This window comes from Scyliorhinus torazame, chromosome 10, assembly GCF_047496885.1.
Source record: "Scyliorhinus torazame isolate Kashiwa2021f chromosome 10, sScyTor2.1, whole genome shotgun sequence".
Classification (NCBI taxonomy): domain Eukaryota; kingdom Metazoa; phylum Chordata; class Chondrichthyes; order Carcharhiniformes; family Scyliorhinidae; genus Scyliorhinus; species Scyliorhinus torazame.
In genome coordinates, this window is record NC_092716.1 from 254,797,488 (window position 1) to 254,817,010 (window position 19,523).

The 19,523-nt window shown below is 46.4% G+C and overlaps 1 protein-coding gene across 5 annotated transcripts in view; it reads right to left on the minus strand.

The window, feature by feature from the left end:
* The window catches only part of LOC140384726 (protein kinase C-binding protein NELL1-like), a 1,091,429-nt gene that overhangs the window by 786,887 nt on the left and 285,019 nt on the right, over positions 1–19,523 (minus strand). For all 5 annotated transcript variants that reach the window (XM_072466691.1, XM_072466689.1, XM_072466693.1 and 2 more), the window contains exon 10: positions 12,411–12,484. In XM_072466691.1, the coding sequence (XP_072322792.1) occupies positions 12,411–12,484 (74 nt within the window). The remainder of the gene's footprint in view (positions 1–12,410; positions 12,485–19,523) is intronic.

Consider the following 19,523-nt stretch of genomic DNA (forward strand, 5'->3'; position numbering starts at 1 on the left):
GGCAGGCAGATGTGCACCGTTGGGATGGTCTCCACCTGAACCGATCTGGGACCTGTGTCCGAGGGGAAAGGATAATTAGGGTGGTCACAAGGACTTTGAAAAGCAAATGGGGGGTGGGGTGGGGAGGCCTCAGGGGATGCCAATGCAGTTCCAAAAACTGGGAGGATGAAAAGTAAATAAATAGTCAGGAACCTAACTTCAGAAGCTTCAGCTGGTGGAAAACTGCAAGAAGTTTACTGGTTAAACCAAGAGAAAAATAATAAACAAGCAAATACAGCATCAGTGCTGAGGGACAGGTTAGGGGGTATAGCAAAATTAAGAGTTCTATATACAAATGCACAGAGTGTAAGGAATAAACTAGATGAGCTGCAGGCACAAATGCAAATTAAGGATTATGATGTAGTGGCTATTACGGAGACATGGCTGCAGGATGGTCGGTACTGGGAACTAAATATATCTGGTGATAAATTTTACAGGAAGGACAGCAAAGATGGCAGAGGGAGTGGAGGAGCCTCACTGATTAGAAAGGCTATCACCTCCATGGTGAGGGAGGGTATAATGAGGGGAAGGCATCCAGTGGAGACCATATGAATGGAACTGTGGAACAAAAAAGGATCCAAAACCGTAATGAGTGCTGTGTTTTCAATCCCTTGTCGCAGTTATGAGGTGTTAGGTTGTGTGAATGCAGGAATTAGGCAACTGTGTAACAAAGGCAGAGCGGGCAGCACGGTAGCATGGTGGTTAGCACAATTGCTTCACAGCTCCAGGGTCCCAGGTTCGATTCCCGGCTTGGGTCACTGTCTGTGCGGAGTCTACATGTTCTCCCCGTGTCTGCGTGGGTTTCCTCCGGGTGCTCCGGTTTCCTCCCACAGTCCAAAGATGTGCAGGTTAGGTGGATTGGCTATGCTAAAATTGCCATTAGTTTCCAAAATTGCTCTTAGTGTTGGGTGGGGTTACTGGGTTATGGGGATAGGGTGGAGGTGTGGGCGGGGATAGGGTGGAGGTGTGAGCTTGGGTAGGGTGCTCTTTCCAAGAGCCAGTGTAGACTCGATGGACTGAATGGCCTCCTTCTGCACTGCAAATTCTATGAAAGTATTAATGGGGGTTTTCAACGGACACATGGATTGGGAGAGGCAGACAAGCATCTGCCAGAAAGGTTGTGAATTTCTGGAATGTGCCTGGGATAGTTTCCTGCAACAAGATGTCCTAGATGTAATAAGGGGACAGACAATATTAGATTCAGTTATGAGTAGTGAGCCAAATTTAATTAGTAGCCCGAACTGTGCGTGAACATTTAGCAACTAGTGATCACAACATGATTGAATTCAGTGCAGCGTTTGAAAGTGAAAAGCGCACTTTCCGTCCAAGGGTGTTAAAGGAAGGGGGGGGAGAACATTGTAGATGCCCTAACTATACTCCTTCAGAGGCCCCTAGATTCAGGAGTAGTCCCTCTGGATTGGAAAATTACACATGCAACTCCAATTTAAGAAAGATGAAAGGGGAAACCAGGAAATTACAGACTGGTTCGCCTAACATCAGCGGTGGGAAAATTACTGAAGTCTATAATGAGGGATGGGATAACCGAACACCTCAAAACATTCTGGTCGATCAGGGAGAGGCAGCATGGATTCATGAAGGGAAGGTCATGCCTTTTATTGAATTTTTTTGAAGAGGTGACCAAGGTAGTGGACAGCATAATGCCTATGCATGTTATTGACATGGACTTCCAGAAGGTATTTGATAAAGTCCACATGGGAGACTGTTAACTAAGGTGGGTGGATGCTCATGGAGCTGAGGGCAAATTATTGACATGGTTGGCAAATTGGTTGAGTGGCAGGTGACAGAGAGTGGGGATAATAGGTAATTACTCTAATTGGCAGAAGGTGACCAGTGGTGTACCACAGAGATCTGTGTTGGGGCCTCAATTATTCACAATTATTAATGACTTGGGTGGTGGCATAGAAAGTCAGATATGCAAATTTGCTGATGATACAAAGTTAGGTGGCATAGTAGACAGTGTCGGTGATAGCATAACATTGCAAGGAGATATTGACAGACTAGGTAAATGGGAAAAATTGTGGAAGATGGAATTCAATGTAAACAAGTGTGAGGTTATCCATTTTGGACCAAAAAAGGATCGAGCAGAGCACTTTGTAAATGGAAACAGGTTAGGTACAGTGGATGTCCAAAGAGACTTGGGGGTTTAGGTGCATAGATCCTTAAAAAGCCTCGAACAAGTGCAGAAAATAATCAAAAAGGCTAATGGAATGTTGGCCTTTATATTTAGGGGGCTGGAATATAAAGACACAGGGGTTTTGCTGCAGCTATACAAAACCCTGGTCAGACCCCACTTGGGGTCACTGTGAACAGTTCTGGGCATCACACCTTAGGAAGGATATTTTGGCCTTGGAGAGAGTGCAGCGTAGGTTTACAAAAGCGATACCTGGAATGCAGGGGTTACGTTACGAGGCGAGATTACACAAATTCGACCTATTTTTGCGAGATTTTAGAAGATTAAGGGGTGATCTGATCAAAGTATTCAAGATATTAACAGGGAAAGACAGGGTAGATAAAGATAAACTATTTCCACGAGTTGGAGATTCTAAAACGAGGGGGCATAGTTTAGAAATTAGGATTAGACTATTCAGGTGAGATGTTAGGGAGAACTTCTTCACTCACAGGATGGTAGAGGTTCGGGACGCTCTTCCACAAGAAGCAGTTGAAGCTGGAACAGTTGTTCATTTTAAATCTGAGATAGATGGATTTTTGTTCAGGGAAGATATTAACGGTTTTCACTGTTGCTTTAGAAGCATTGTACAACTCGCAGTCTTTTATTGTTGTCGCCACTGTAGCAATCTGTGATACTTTTTAAGTACTCTCGTGGCAGCTCAGGTAAAAGGTATTGAAAGGCAGAAAAGAACCATTCAGATGTCATATCTACCAGATCCCTGATAGGATCTGTATTGACAGCCTATATCTGAATGCTCAACTGAACAGTATATTTCTTAAATGAATAATGAATGATATAGGAATGTTACCAACCAAAGTTGGGAATTCGCCCAGACCATCGAAGACCATACTCTACCCATTTGCGGTGCTCAAGGCGCACACCGAAACAATTCTGCTTCATTTTACAGAATAACCAGCCACGCAACAAAAGGGCTTTCTTTACTCATGGCCAAGATGTGAGATGGAGACAGCATGGAAATGGAAGCAGTTTCCCAGAAGGAGAACTCCAATTCGCACACACACCAAGACAAAAAGCCTTTTTGCGGAAGGATCATTATGCTTAAGCCCCTCAAATTAAGAGTTGGATTAAGCGATTGGTGGCGAGTGTTCAGAATTGAGGAAAATTGAGATTTAAAAATGAAATTGGGATAAAATAAAGGGGATAAAAGGAACTGATCAGTGCAGCTGTGTGAAGGGGTGTGTTGGGTATGCGAATGATCAGACCAGTGTTTATCTATATGACTTGAGGAAAACAATGGGGCGTAGAAGAGGTGACTTTGATAGGTAGACAGATTTTGGAAAAGAGTAAAAACAACAGGGTTGTGGTGATGGGAGACTTCAACTTCCCCAATATTGACTGGGACACACTTAGTGCCAGGGGCTGAGACGGGGCAGAGTTTGTAAGGAGCATTCAGGAGGGCTTCTTAAAGCAATATGTAGAAAGTCCAACTAGGGAAGGGGCGGTACTGGATCTGGTATTGGGGAATGAGCCCGGCCAGGTGGTAGAAGTTTCAGTAGGGGAGCATTTTGGGAACAGTGACCACAATTCAGTAAGTTTTAAAGTGCTGGTGGACAAGGATAAGAGTGGTGCTAGGGTGAATGTGCTAAACTGGGGGAAGGCTAATTATAACAATATTAGGTGGGAACTGAAGAACCTAGATTGGGGGCAGATGTTTGAGGGTAAATCAACATCTGACATGTGGGAGGCTTTCAAGTGGCAGTTGAAAGGAATTCAGGACTGCAATGTTCCTGTGAGGAAGAAGGATAAATACGGCAATTTTCGGGAACCTTGGATAACGAGAGATATTGTAGGCCTCGTCAAAAAGAAAAAGGAGGCATTTGTCAGGGCTAAAAGGCTGGGAACAGATGAAGTCTGTGTGGAATATAAGGAAAGTAGGAAGGAACATAAGCAAGGAGTCAGGAGGACTAGAAGGGGTCATGAAACGTCATTGGCAAATAGGGTTAAGGAAAGTCCCAAGGCTTTTTACATGTACATAAAAAGCAAGAGGGTAGCCAGGGAAAGGGTTGGCCCACTGAAGGATAGGCAAGGGAATCTATGTGTGGAGCCAGAGGAAATGGGCGAGGTACTAAATGAATACTTTGCATTAGTATTCACCAAAGAGAAGGAATTGGTAGATGTTGAGTCTGGAGAAGGGTGTGTAGATAGCCTGGGTCACATTGAGATCCACAAAGACGAGGTGTTGGGCGTCTTGAAAAATATTAAGGTAGATAAGTCCCCAGGGCCTGATGGGATCTACCCCTGAATACTGAAGGAGGCTAGACAGGAAATTGCTGAGGCCTTGACAAAAATCTTTGGATCCTCACTGTCTTCAGGTGATGTTCCGGAGGACTGGAGAATAGCCAATGTTGTTCCTCTGTTTAAGAAGGGTAGCAAGGATAATCCAGGGAACTACAGGCCAGTGAGCCTTACGTCAGTGATAGGGAAATTACTGGAGAGAATTCTTCGAGGCAGGATCTACTCCCATTTGGAAGCAAATGGACGTAATAGTGAGAGGCAGCATGGTTTTGTGAAGGGGAGGTCGTGTCTCACTAACTTAATAGAGTTTTTCGAGGCGGTCACAAAGATGATTGATGCAGGTAGGGCAGTGGATGTTGTCTATATGGACTTCGATAAGGCCTTTGACAAGGTCCCTCATGGTGGACTAGTACAAAAGGCGAAGTCACACGGGATCAGGGGTGAGCTGGCAAGGTGGATACAGAACTGGCTAGGTCATAGAAGGCAGAGAGTAGCAATGGAAGGATGCTTTTCTAATTGGAGGGCTGTGACCAGTGGTGTTCTGCAGGGATCAGTGCTGGGATCTTTTCTGTTTGTAGTACATATAAATGATTTGGAGGAAAATGTAACTGGTCTGATCAATAAGTTTGCAGACAACACAAAGGTTGGTGGAATTGCGGATAGCAATGAGGACTGTCAGAGGATACAGCAGGATTTAGATTGTTTGGAGACTTGGGCGGAGAGATGGCAGATGGTGTTTAATCCGGACAAATGTGAGGTAATGCATTTTGGAAGGTCTAATGCAGTTAGGGAATATACAATGAATGGTAGAACCCTCAAGAGTATTGAAAGTCAGAGAGATCTAGGTGTATAGGTCCACAGGTCACTGAAAGGGGCAACACAGGTGGAAAAGGTAGTCAAGAAGGCATACGGCATGCTTGCCTTCATTGGCCGGGGCATTGAGTATAAGAATTGGCAAGTCATGTTGCAGCTGTATAGAATCTTAATTAGGCCACACTTGGAGTATAGTGTTCAATTCTGGTCGCCACACTACCAGAAGGATATGGAGGCTTTAGAGAGGGTGCAGAAGAGATCTACTAGAATGTTGCCTGGTATGGGGGGCATTAGTTATGAGGAGCGGTTGAATAAACTCGGTTTGTTCTCACTGGAACGACAGAGGTTGAGGGGCGACCTGATAGAGGTCTACAAAATTATGAGGGGCAGAGACAGAGTGGATAGTCAGAGGCTTTTCCCCAGGGTAGAGGGGTCAATTACTAGGGGGCATAACTTTAAGGTGCGAGGGGCAAGGTTTAGAGTAGATGTACGAGGCAAGTTTTTTACACAGAGGGTAGTGGGTGCCTGGAACTCGCTACCAGAGGAGGTGGTGGAAGCAGGGACGATAGTGACATTTAAGGGGCATCTTGACAAATACATGAATAGGATGGGAATAGAGGGATACGGACCCAGGAAGTGTAGAAGATTGTAGTTTAGTCAGGCAGGATGGTCGTCACGGGCTTGGAGGGCCGAAGGGCCTGTTCCTGTGCTGTACTTTTCTTTGTTCTTTGTTCAAAGTGGAGAGATAAGGGAATCGGCACTTATAGGTTGAAAGCCGGGTCCATAGGGTGGGTAACATCAAAGGGAAAGAATTACATATCAATGGGGTAACTTCATGAGATGCTATATGTGTATTTCCATCAGTCTAGTTCAGTGCACAGTTGCAGTGTAAGTTGATAAATATTCTTTATTAATTGATCACAAAATGACTAGACTGTTTCTTCCTGGTTTGCATATCTTATCTTACATTGTGCCAAATTGAAAATATTCAGAACTAAACCAGTGTTCCAAGTTACCCTTCTGGGTTTTGGGATACTCTCACATTTAGAATAGAATTATAGCATCATAGAATAGAGCCATAGAATTCCTACAGTGTAGAAAGAGGCCACTCAGCCCATCAAGTCTGCACTAACCCTCTGAAAGAACACCCCACCTATGCCCGCTCCTATGCCCCACCCCACCTAACCTGCACACCTTTGGACACTAGGAGACAATTTAGCATGGCCAATCCACCTAACCTGCTCACATTTGGACTGCGGGAGGGAACTGGAGCACCCGGCGGAAGCCCACGCAGACACGGGGAGAAAGTGAAAATTCCACATAATCACCCAAGGCCAGAATTGAGCGCAGGTCCCTGGAGCTGTGAGGCAGCAGTATAACTGCTGTGCCACTGTACCAGCCTCAGAGGGGTTGTTAACATGAGAAAGCCTAGCATGTGAGATTGATTAAGGTGTCTAGAATGTCAACATAAACTTAATTAATGTTATGCTTCCAGAATGGGAAAGTCTCTTTTTAAAACCATAATAGGTTTAAATTATGCCCATTTATTTACTATTGGCTATGCTGTTGCACAAATCTAAAAAAAAAGGTGTTGTGAAAAGTGTTGTAACCCTAATCCTTAATGTCAGATTCTGAACTGGACCATATTAATCTGAGCCCAACTAAGGATGTGCATCTGTGATCAGGCATTATATACTGTGGGCAGCATGGTAGCAGAGTGGTTAGCACAGTTGCTTCCCAGCTCCAGGGCCCCAGGTTCGATTCCCAGCTTGGGTCATTGTCTGCACGTTCTGCTTGTGTCTGCGTGGGTTTCCTCCAGGTGCTCCGGTTTCCTCCCACAGTCCAAAGATGTGCAGGTTAGGTGGATTGGCCATGCTAAATTGCCCTTAGTGTCCAAAAAGGTTAGGAGCGGTTGTTGGGTTATGGGGATAGGGTGGAAGTGAGGGCTTAAGTGGATCAGTGCAGACTTGATGGGCCGAATGGCCTCCTTCTGCACTCTATGTTCTATTATGAGTTAAACCATTCTTTTTCTGAAACCCGATTATTAAGAGACTGCTAACAAAAATTGAGTGCATGGGAGCAACCTACTGACTTGCACAGGGAATTTATTGAGAGAAGGAGACAGAGTCATTCCAATGGGCATCATGCACTCATATTGACAGAATGAGGTGTTCCTCCAGGAATCTGTACTCAAGCCCTAGCATTTGACCACATTTAGAATTGACTTCAATGAAGGAATCGAGAGTTGTAAATCCAAATTGTGTGGACGACACAAAAGTTTGCACACATTGTGGAGGGACATTGAGAGATTAAGGGAGTGGGTAAAATGTTGCTGTTGTTAAAGATGATATGGGGAAGGATGAGGTCATCTATTTCGAACCGAAGAAGGATAAGTTATAGGATTTTCTAATTGGTGAAAAGCTTAAGAATTGGAGAGCAGCAGAGAGACTTAAGGGTCCAAGTAAAGAAATTACTAAAAGCTAGTGGGCTGGTGCAAAAATAAATTAAAAAGCTCGTAGAATATGGACCTTTATCTCTGGAATGCAAAGGGCCGGAGGTTATGTTCAGGTCATATAAAGCTCCATTAAATTCCATTTTGGGCACTGCACTCAGTTCTCAGAACCGCGATTCAGGGGGGGATATACTGGTCTTGGAGCGGGTGCGGCACAAACTCTCCAGAATGATACTGGGCTAAAAGGATTAGAATATGATGACAGACAGGCATGTATTCCCTTTATTGTAGAGGACGAAAAGAGGATTTAAGCAAGGCTTTTAAGATGATTAAAGGACTTATTAGGGTGAATAGAGAGACTCTTTCCTTCGCAAGCCTTGTCCAGAATGAGGGGGCCATTATATTAGGGCTCAGGGGTGGTATCGGGAAGCATGTCTTCACAGACAGGTGGGTGGGGGGTGAAATCTGCAACTAGCTTCTCCAAAAAGTGGTTGAGAAATTTGAAAATTTCCAAACCAAGAGGAATTTTTGTGAGGCAATGATATTGTGGAGTTCAGGACCATGGACAGATAACTTGGATAAAGGTGAGGATCAGTCTTGATCTGAACAAGTGCAGGGAATCGATATTGTTCTCCTTTTGCTATGCTTCTTGTGTACATCATTAATGCTGCTTCTGATGCACTACATCGTAGGGTCTTCAAAGTGGCTACTAAAGAGGAGATGCATTGATTTTAATTTTCCAAACTTCCTTAGGTTCTGGAAAGGTCGCAACAGATTGGCAAATAGGAATTGTAACTCCTCTATTCAAGAAAGAAGAGAGACAAAAAGCAGGAATCTACAGGCCAATGAGCCTCACACCAGTCACAGGGAAAATACTGAAATTTCAGATTATAGCAGGGCATTAGGAAATCTTAATGTAACCCAGGCAGTCGATGTGGCTTAGTGAGAGGAAGATCATGGGCAGACAAAATTCTCCGTTTGAGGGACTATGTTCTCCCGCCAGAGCTTAAATGCCCCGAGTTCATTGCCATGCAAATTTATGCATGGCGAGGATAGCGAGGGATTCCCGAAGGAATCCAAGCATCCGGCTGCCATTTTGAGTGGGCGGTCTGACAGCTGGTCCCCCCCCCCCCCTCCCCACCCGTAACCCCCACTTCGCAACACAGCCCCCCACCCCTGCATTTTCTAGATCCTCCCTCCCCCCAGTACGGGGGTGACCCGACCCACCCCGCCCCACCACAACAGTGATCCCTGAATAAAGAGACCCCATAAATAAAGGGACCACCCAGAGACCCTCTAAATAAAGCAACCCCCAGAGAGACCCCGTAAATAAGGAGACACCCCACAGAACACCCTGAAAGGTGACACCTCCCTGTCAGGAAGCCCCCAGAAAAGAGACTCCTGTTAGGAAGCCTCCCAGAAGTGGCACCACTGTCAATGGTAGAATAGAATCCCGACAGTGCAGATGTGGTCCAGCTGACCACTTCAAAGTCATTCAACCGTGAAGGAAGGTGATTGGAAAGCACTTAACTGTGTTTGAAATGGTCCAGGAGCTGTCAATCAAAGTTTGAAGTTTATCATAGTTTATCATAGAATTTACAGTGCAGAAGGAGGCCATTCGGCCCATCGGGTCTGCACCAGCTCTTGGAAAGAGCACCCTACCCAAGGTCAACACCTTCACACCCTATCCCCATAACCCAGTAACTCCACCCAACACTAAGGGCAATTTTGGACACTAAGGTCTATTTATCATGGCCAATCCACCTAACCTGCACATCTTTGGACTGTGGGAGGAAACCGGAGCACCCGGAGGAAACCCACGCACACACGGGGAGGATGTGCAGACTCCGCACCGACAGACCCAAGCCGGAATCGAACCTGGGACCCTGGAGCTGTGAAGCAATTGTGCTATCCACAATGCTGCCCTTATAAACAATGCAGTTAGAGCACTTCAGAATTACTCAACCGTGAAGGAAGATGACAATGCTGACAGCTGTGTGTGTGTGTATAGAAGACGTCAATCACAGCCTAGTAAAATCAATATTAAAGAGAAGTGAACGAAACACTTGCAGCTCAAAGATCTGAGGGGGTTTAAACACAGCTGACTTGTTTTCTCTTTCCAGGTATTGACACCTGGTGCTTCCGATGTCTGAGAATGGTAGAGCAGCTTGAAGGACTGAATGGCCTCCTCCTACTTCTATTTTCCATTTAAATATCAATAATGTCAGAATTCAATAGAAGGTGGACAAAACAGTGCATAGCTAAATACTAAGAACTAGTATACAATGGAAATGGAAACCATTAACCTGCTTACCCAGTGCTAACTTTGCTCAGCATCAAAAGAAAAGACAGTGAGCAGTACGTTGGCACAGTGGTTAGCACTGCTGCTTCATAGCACCATGGTCCTGGGTTCAATTCCAGCCTTGGGTGACTGTACGGAGTCTGCACACTCTCCCCGTGTCTGCGTACGTTTCCTCCGGGTGCTTCGGTTTCCTCCCACAGTCCAAAGATGTGCAGGGTAGGCGGATTGGCCGTGATAAATTTGCCCCTTAGTAAGAGCTGCACGATGGCGAGACAGCACTGCTATCTCATGGCGCCGAGGACCAGGATCATTGTCCATGCGCAGTTTGCACATTCTCCCCGTGTCTGCGTGGGTCTCCCTCCCAGAACCCAAAGATGTGCAGAGTTAGGTGGATTGGCCACGCTAAACTGCCCCTGAATTGGAAAAGAAAATGAATTGGATACTCTAAATTTATTTTTTTTAATTAAAAAATTGCCCCTTAATATCCAAAAGGTTAGGTGGGGTTACGGGGAACTGTTAGAAGTTCGGTGCAGATGTGATGGGCTGAATGGCCTCTTGCTGCCTGTAGCGATTCAATGGTCTCCTCAGCATTCACAATCCTGAATAATGCACCATGTACAGCTGAGACATGTTGTACTGGGTACTGTACACGGCAAGGCGTGATGTGCCGAGTTAAATCCATTTTTGCAATAGGGCAAGAAAGGCAATGGCTAAGAACCAAAACAGTAATTGGAAGTAAAGCAGGGAAGGTAATTGGGGGCATTCTGCAGGTGATAGGCTTTTGAATTGAACCAGGGACAAAACCAGGTATCCATTGGCAGATATCATCCCTTGTTGACGCCTCTTTAGAGCTGACAGGTTGTTTGGTTTTTGCAATTGAGTTCTGATCATGAGAACACACAAGAACGCAGGAAATAGAAGCAGGATGGGCCACCAGTCCCTTCACGCCCTCCCCGCCATTCATTACAATCATGGCTGATTTATGCCGCCTCAACTCCGTTTCTGTGCCATTTCCCCATAGCCCTCTATTCCTCGATCCATCAAATATTTATCCACCTTCACTTTAAATGCTTCTAATGATCTGGTCTCCACCACCCTCCGGACAGAGAGTTCCAGAGATTCGCCACCCTCTGCGAGAAGAGATTTCTACGCATCTCAGTTTTAAATGATCTGCCCTTTACCTTGTAGCTATGTCCCCTTGTTCGAGACTCTCCCATTAGTGAAAATATCTCACCATCTACCCTGTCAAGCCCCGTCAGGATCTTTTTTTAAAATTCGCTCTCAGGATGTGGGTGTCGCTAGCTGGACCAGCATTTGTTGTCCATCTCTAATTGCCCTTCAACTGAGTGACTTGCTATGCCATTTTAGTGGGGGGGGGGGGGGGGGGGGGGGGGCGAGTTAAGAGTCAACCGCATAAGGTCACCTCTCACTCTTCTAAACTCTTAAGCAGACAGACCCAGACTATTTAGTCTCTCTTGACAGGACAACGCGCTCATCCCAGGAATTCGCCTGCTGAATCTCATTTGGACGGCCTCCAATGTTAATCCTTCCTTTGTGAGGTAAGGGGACCGAAACCGTGCACAGTATTCCAGGGTGAGGTCTCACCAACACCCTGTACCATTGCAACAAAACCTCCCTATTTTCAAACTCCAACCCCTTTGCAATAAAGGCCGAAATGCTAGTTGCCTTCTTAACTACCTGCTAGCGTTCTGCGGTTCATAGATCCCGCTGCATTTGACTCACCTGCAATCTTTCTCCATTTAGATAACAATCTGCCCTTTGATTCCTCCTAGCGAAGTGCATGAGGGGGAATTCTGTTTGTAATACACCAAACAAACTTGGTCCAACTTTCAGAGTCACCACAGAATTAGTGCCCCGTTCTCTGAGAGTGACCAGGCTTAAAATGTTGTGACTATCAAGGCAAATGCTGCTGCTTGTACATCCTGTTCTCTCCAAGTGTCTCAGCAATGATTCTGCTGATTTACTCGGCAATGCCAGACTGCAGTTTGTCAAATTTCCAGAAAGCAGCAGGCTAAACGGGCCACTTTGTTTCACGTGCGAGCATTTGTATTTTTGTTTTAGTCGGCCGGGGTGTGGAATATTATCATGGGTGGATTTGAAAGCAATGGCTGTCCGATGAAAGCAATTTTGAAATGGCCAAGTTGAGTCTGCTTGGCTGGATCTGACTGCGGCCGAGCAGCATCTGCTCGCAGTCTCGCCCCGTTCTGCGTTGTGAGTGTGTACATTTTCCAACGGTCCCCCACTTTTTAATGGATCTGATTTAATTTGGGACATAATTGGATGAAGGCGGACTGCGGGAAGCTGGCTACAAAAATAAATAACAAGTCCATACTTACTCTGCACTCACGGCAGTTGGCTTTCAATGCTCGCTGCCCTTCAGCAAGCTTCTGACCCCCATAGAGACAGATAGCTGCAGAATCAAATAGAAGAGATTGCTGTTATATGTAACCTGTCAGTTTGGAACAAAGAGCTGCAGATAATCACCCTGGTGCTCCGTCATAAATGATTGTTACAAGTATTGAATAAGCAGTTAGCCATTGCAGTATATCAGCAGCAGTGTCCGATAATTGAATAATATGAACAATAATTATACGAATATAGTCCCACGGGAAATAATTTATGAAAGGAACAGTCCAATGCTCAGGGTTTCTGTGTTGCGTGTGAATAGAGGTCAAATTGCACAACTGTGCCACCATTGAATGACCTGAGCTCAAATCCCAGTCTTCCCACCAGGTTTCCTCAGGAAGTAGCTTCCAGTGGTCCACCCTGCTGGGGATGCACAGCGGTGGATGGAGGAGAAGTTTCCAGCTGACAGGAATGAGGGAAATATAATTGCCAAACACACAACGTTGTTAAGTAAGGCCAGGTTTCAGCGCTCCCAGCCCAGCGATTACCTCAGGAGCATGTTTGATGGAAACCACAGTCAAGTCTCTCCTCACTTAACCTCTCTACAAAGCCAGAGATCAGAACAATGAACAGAAATAGCAGAAACATATTTTGACAGCATCTATCCATAACCAGTTCTGAAATATGGTCCATTTCGCTCGGGGATTTTGGGACCTGCTTTAGGTCAAAATTCAGGGCAATTCCAAAGCACCAGAACAACACAACAGCAAGCTCTGTTTGTGACTGGATTTTCTGGCTCCCTTACCAGCCTCAGTACACCGGGCGGCATGATAGCACAGTGGTTAGCACTGTTGCTTCACAGCTCCACGGTCCTGGATTCGATTCCCGGCTTGGGTCGCTGTCTGTGCGGAGTCTGCACGTTCCCCCCGTGTCTGCGCGGGTTTCCTCCGGGTGCTCCGGCTTCCTCCCACAAGTCCCGAAAGACGTGCTTGTTAGGTGAATTGGACGTTCTGAATTCTCCCTCAGTGTACCCGAACAGGCGCCAGAATGTGGCGACTAGGGGATTTTCACAGTAACTTCATTGCAGTGCTAATGTAAGCCTACTTGTGACACTGATAAAGATTATTATTATTATTATTATTAAAAGACCATAACAGCCAGCCAGGAAAAAAATCAAATAATTTTGCTGATCTCTTTACTGGATGATCCCGCTCAAGGTTAGCATCAGGAGCACTTGTAAAACATTGCGACCTATAGGAACCATTGCAGCCAAGGAGAACAGGACAGAGGTTTGGGGGGGAGTCAGAGCAAAGTGCTATGAGGAGTAATTTAACAAGCCACAGTTCCTCAGAGTGCATCTTACTGGAGACCGATGCATGTGCATAAACTACTCAATGCAATAAAGCAAACAGCAACAACTTGCATTCATATAGCACCTTTATCAAACAAAAGCTTCGACCAGAACCTTATGGAAAATATTTTCTGTACTCAGGGTAGCTGATCAGAGGAGGTGCTTCAGTAAGATTTTACCGATGCAACAAGTGACTTGAGACAGGCGGTATTGTCTTGCTAAAACTATTTAACATCCAAAACACAGAGTCCTGTTTTCAGGCGGGTTTAGTAGGGTGTTTCTTGGCGACTGCAGCACCAGGAATGACCCCGCGATCAAACGGGACATGGTCTTTCTCTTGCCCTCAATCAAATGTACAAAGAGATTGGGATGCCTTTTCTCGATGCCTGCTCATACTCTCGAACCCCCCTCGGACTTACCATCATGGCCTCCGGACACCCCCCCCCCCCCCTCCCCCTCCTCCCAACTTAACTCTTCGGTGGGCCTCAACCCTCCCCTCACCCCACCTCCTAAGGGCAGGTCACCCCCCCACAAGCCCAATCCTCGGCATGGGTGACCTGGCACCCAGGCACCTCAGCACTGCCAGCCTGGCACCCTGGCAGTGCAATAGTGGTGCTGCTAGGGTGCCAGTGGGGCTCTGCCAAGGTGCCAGTTTGGTAGTGCCAAGGTGCCCAGGTGACAGCGGGAGTGCCAGGATACCACTCTGCCCAGAGCCCGACCATCCGGGGAGGGGCTCTGATGGCCTGGGAGACCACGCCAGGTCCACCTTTGTGTGGGCCAGAGCAAAATGGATCTCCCAGGCATGGGGGTTCATTCCCGTGTCTCAGGAAAATCGGGCAGCAACATATTTAAATGTGCCTAATGGATCACTTAAGTGTGTAAATCTGGATCTCGCCCTCAATTGTGACCTGGGGCGGGATTCTCCGACCCCCCGCCGGGTCGGAGAATCACCAGGGGTCGACGTGAATCCCGCCCCCACCGGCCTCCGAATTCTCCCACCCCCCAAAAACCGGCGTGGCATGAGTCGCGCCGCCCGCCTCGGAGAATGGCGGGGTCCGGCGCGACTCAATGGGCCCAGGGGCCGCCCGAATTCTCCAGCCCATGATGGGCCGAAGTCCCGCCCACCCGTAGCTGGTCCCGCCGGCGTAAATTCGAGTTGGTCCCTTACCGGCGAGACCTGGCGGCGCGGGCGGCCTCCGGGTTATTGGGGGGTCGCGGGGGGATCTGGCCCCGGGATGTGCCCCCACGGTGGCCTGGCCCACGGTCGGGGCCCACCGATCCGCGGGGGGGCCTGTGCCGTGGGGGCACTCTATTCCTTCCGCACCGGAGGCCGTGTTCATCCTCCATTCCCGGTGCGGAAGTGACTCCATGTGCGCGGACCCGGGCCGGCCGGCGGAGTCCATTCGGCCCCGGCTGGCGCGGCGCCAAAGGCCTTCCACGCCTGCCGGCGGGGCGCAAACCGACGCCGGAGTGGTTCCCGCCACTCCACTGCGCTGTTTCTGCCCACCCCGCCTATTCCCGGAGAATCCCGCCCCTGATCCCAATAGAGGCCTCTCACGTCACCGAGTCCGACGCAACAACGCCGTTCGATCGCGCCCTATGTATCTACACGATTTACATGGAATCGTAGTGAGCACATTCAGGATACACCCTGCTCTGTGTCGGGCTCTCCTCGAGACTCTCAGTCATCTAACCTCTGATGTCACAGTTACTTCCTTAATATCATCATAGAAAAGGAGCCTGAGAAAGGAATGCCAGCGATCTGGAATCCAAGGATCGATCCCACCTCCCGGAAACACCTGCTCAGTATGCAGTGGAAGATGCAGCTCCAGAATGGGGCTCATCAGCCACACAGGGACCCACAGAACCCATGGCCAGTACCACAGAGTTTCATCGGTGATCAATCGCACTCATTAGCGAGTGATCACCGAAAATGGAGAGTCCCATTAACTTAGCCGATAACCAATTACTCTACCATAGGTTTTAAGGAGATCTTAAAGGAAGAGAGAGAGGTTGAGGTGAGGAGAATTAATAGTACCTTTAAATAGACCAGGGTAATTGATCATGGATTCAGGGTTGTTAATGGCAAGTGAGGGCAGCATTAAACAAAGAATAAAGAACAAAGAAAAGTACAGTACAGGAACAGGCCCTTCGGCCCTCCAAGCCTGCGCTGACCATGCTGCCCGTCTAACCTCAAATCTTTTCCTGGGTCTGTATCCCTCTATTCCCATCCTATTCATGTATTTGTCAAGATGCCCCTTAAATGTCACTATCGTCCCTGCTTCCACCACCTCTTCCGGCAATGAGTTCCAGGCACCCACTACCCTCTGTGTCAAAAACTTCCCTCGCACATCTCCTCTAAAATTTGCCCCATGGTCCTTAAACCTATGCCCCCTAGTAATTGACTTCCATCCTGGGAAAAAGCTTCTGACTATCCACTCTGTCTATGCCCCTCATCATTTTGTAGACCTCTATCAGGTCTCCCCTCAACCTCCTTCGTTCCAGTGAGAACAAACCGAGTTTATCCAACCGCTCCTCATAGCTAATGTCCTCCATACCAGGCAACATCTTGGTAAATCTTTCTGCACCCTCTCTAAAGCCTCCACATCCTTCTGGTAGTGTGGCGACCAGAATGGAACACTATATTCCAAGTGCGGCCTAACTAAGGTTCTATACACTTGCAGCATTACTTGCCAATTTTTATACTCGATGCCCAGGTCGATGAAGGCAGGCATGCCGAATACCTTCTTCTCTTCACACTGAAGCTGTCAAATAGCTTTGACCAATTTCTGAAGAAATCTGCCTGATGTACAAATGCAATCCTTTTAGAGAAAGCCAGAATCTGTAATGCGAAAATGATCGTGTACATATTTCTGAAGGGTAAAATTAAATGTGCCAAAGAGCTTTTGTCATTCAAGTAAATCTTGGGGTCGCACGAAGAAGTTGTACCCTCTGCTGTCGTCGGCACAGTTTATGTTGATGCTGGGAAACAGCGCTGACTCCTGAAGACATCAACGAAACTTGACAGATTTGGCACTGACACTTCAGTGCAGTACTGAGGGAATGCTGCACTGTCAGAGGTACCACCTTTAGGGTGCAACATCAAAGCATCATCCCATGCTCAGGTGATGTAAAGGATTCAATGGTACTACTCAAAGTGGAGAGAGTTCTCCAGGTGTCCTGGGCGAAACAAAATGCATCCTTCAACCAATAACTGACCAAATAGCCATTAACTGGTCTGTGAATGGGCTGCTGCATTTGTCGACATAGCTAACTACACTTCAACACTAACTTGCTGATTGTGAAACACTTTGGGACATTCTGCAGACAATAAACGTGGCTAAATAATGTAATTTATTTCTCTAACCAGCAGCATTTGACACATCAGATGCTGGAACATTTGAAGAATATCAATAACCTCGCAAGAAAGTCGCAGTTACAAAATCATTCCCACACACAGACAGCCAAACATTATTTCACATTCATAAGGTTCCAATAGTGGCACATTTCCACCAGATTTTATTGTCCAAAAATAAATGAGTACAAGTCAATGATAAGAGACTGGTCAAATACTCACAAATAACATACTCATTGAGATCAAAAGCAGGAAATCACAAACCAAATTGCAACATGAGAAAGAAATCAACTCGGAGACAGAGAGAAGAACATAAGAACATAAGAACTAGGAGCAGGAGTAGGCCATCTGGCCCCTTGAGCCTGCTCCACCATTCAATGAGATCATGGCTGATCTTTTGTGGACTCAGCTCCACTTTCCGGCCCGAACAATATACCCCTTAATCCCTTTATTCTTCAAAAAACTATCTATCTTTATCTTAAAAACATTTAATGAAGGAGCCTCTACTGCGTCACTGGGCAAGGAATTCCATAGATTCACAACCCTTTGGGTGAAGAAGTTCCTCCTAAACTCAGTCCTAAATCTACTTCCCCTTATTTTGAGGCTATGCCCCCTAGTTCTGCTTTCACCCGCCAGTGGAAACAACCTGCCCGCATCTATCCTATCTATTCCCTTCATAATCTTATATGTTTCTATAAGATCCCCCCTCATCCTTCTAAATTCCAACGAGTACAGTCCCAGTCTACTCAACCTCTCCTCGTAATCCAACCCCTTCAGCTCTGGGATTAACCTAGTGAATCTCCTCTGCACACCCTCCAGTGCCAGTACGTCCTTTCTCAAGTAAGGAGACCAAAACTGAACACAATACTCCAGGTGTGGCCTCACTAACACCTTATACAATTGCAGCAGAACCTCCCTAGTCTTAAACTCCATCCCTCTAGCAATGAAGGACAAAATTCCATTTGCCTTCTTAATCACCTATTGCACCTGAAAACCAACTTTCTGCGACTCATGCACCAGCACACCCAGGTCTCTCTTCACAGCAGCATGTTTTAATATTTTATCATTTAAATAATAATCCCTTTTGCTGTTATACCTACCAAAATGGATAACCTCACATTTGTCAACATTGTATTCCATCTGCCAGACCCTAGCCCATTCACTTAGCCTATCCAAATCCCTCTGCAGACTTCCAGTATCCTCTGCACATTTTGCTTTACCATTTATCTTAGTGTCGTCTGCAAACTTGGACACATTGCCCTTGGTCCCCAACTCCAAATCATCTATGTAAATTGTGAACAGTTGTGGGCCCAACACTGATCCCTGAGGGACACCACTAGCTACTGATTGCCAACCAGAGAAACACCCATTAATCCCCACTCTTTGCTTTCTATTAATTAACCAATCCTCTATCCATGCTACTACTTTCCCCTTAATGCCATGCATCTTTATCTTATGCAACAACCTTTTGTGTGGCACCTTGTCAAAGGCTTTCCGGAAATCCAGATATACCACATCCATTGGCTCCCCGTTATCTACCGCACTGGTAATGTCCTCAAAAAATTCCACTAAATTAGTTAGGCACGACCTGCCCTTTATGAACCCATGCTGCGTCTGTCCAATGGGACAATTTCCATCCAGATGCCTCGCTATTTCTTCCTTGATGATAGATTCCAGCATCTTCCCTACTACCGAAGTTAAGCTCACTGGCCTATAATTACCCGCTTTCTGCCTACCTCCTTTTTTAAACAGTGGTGTCACGTTTGCTAATTTCCAATCCGCCGGGACCACCCCAGAGTCTCGTGAATTTTGGTAAATTATCACTAGTGCATTTGCAATTTCCCTAGCCATCTCTTTTAGCACTCTGTGATGCATTCCATCAGGGCCAGGAGACTTGTCTACCTTTAGCCCCATTAGCTTGCCCATCACTACCTCCTTGGTGATATCAATCCTCTCAAGGTCCTCACCTGTCATAGCCTCATTTCCATCAGTCACTGGCATGTTATTTGTGTCTTCCACTGTGAAGACCGACCCAAAAAACCTGTTCAGTTCCTCAGCCATTTCCTCATCTCCCATTATTAAATCTCCCTTCTCATCCTCTAAAGGACCAATATTTACCTTAGCCACTCTTTTTTGTTTTATGTATTTGTAGAAACTTTTACTATCTGCTTTTATATTCTGAGCAAGTTTACTCTCATAATCTATCTTACTCTTCTTTATAGCTTTTTTAGTAGCTTTCTGTTGCCCCCTAAAGATTTCCCAGTCCTCTAGTCTCCCACTGATCTTTGCTACTTTGTATGTTTTTTCCTTCAATTTGATACTCCCCCTTATTTCCTTAGATATCCACGGTCGATTTTCCCTCTTTTTACCGTCCTTCCTTTTTGTTGGTATAAACCT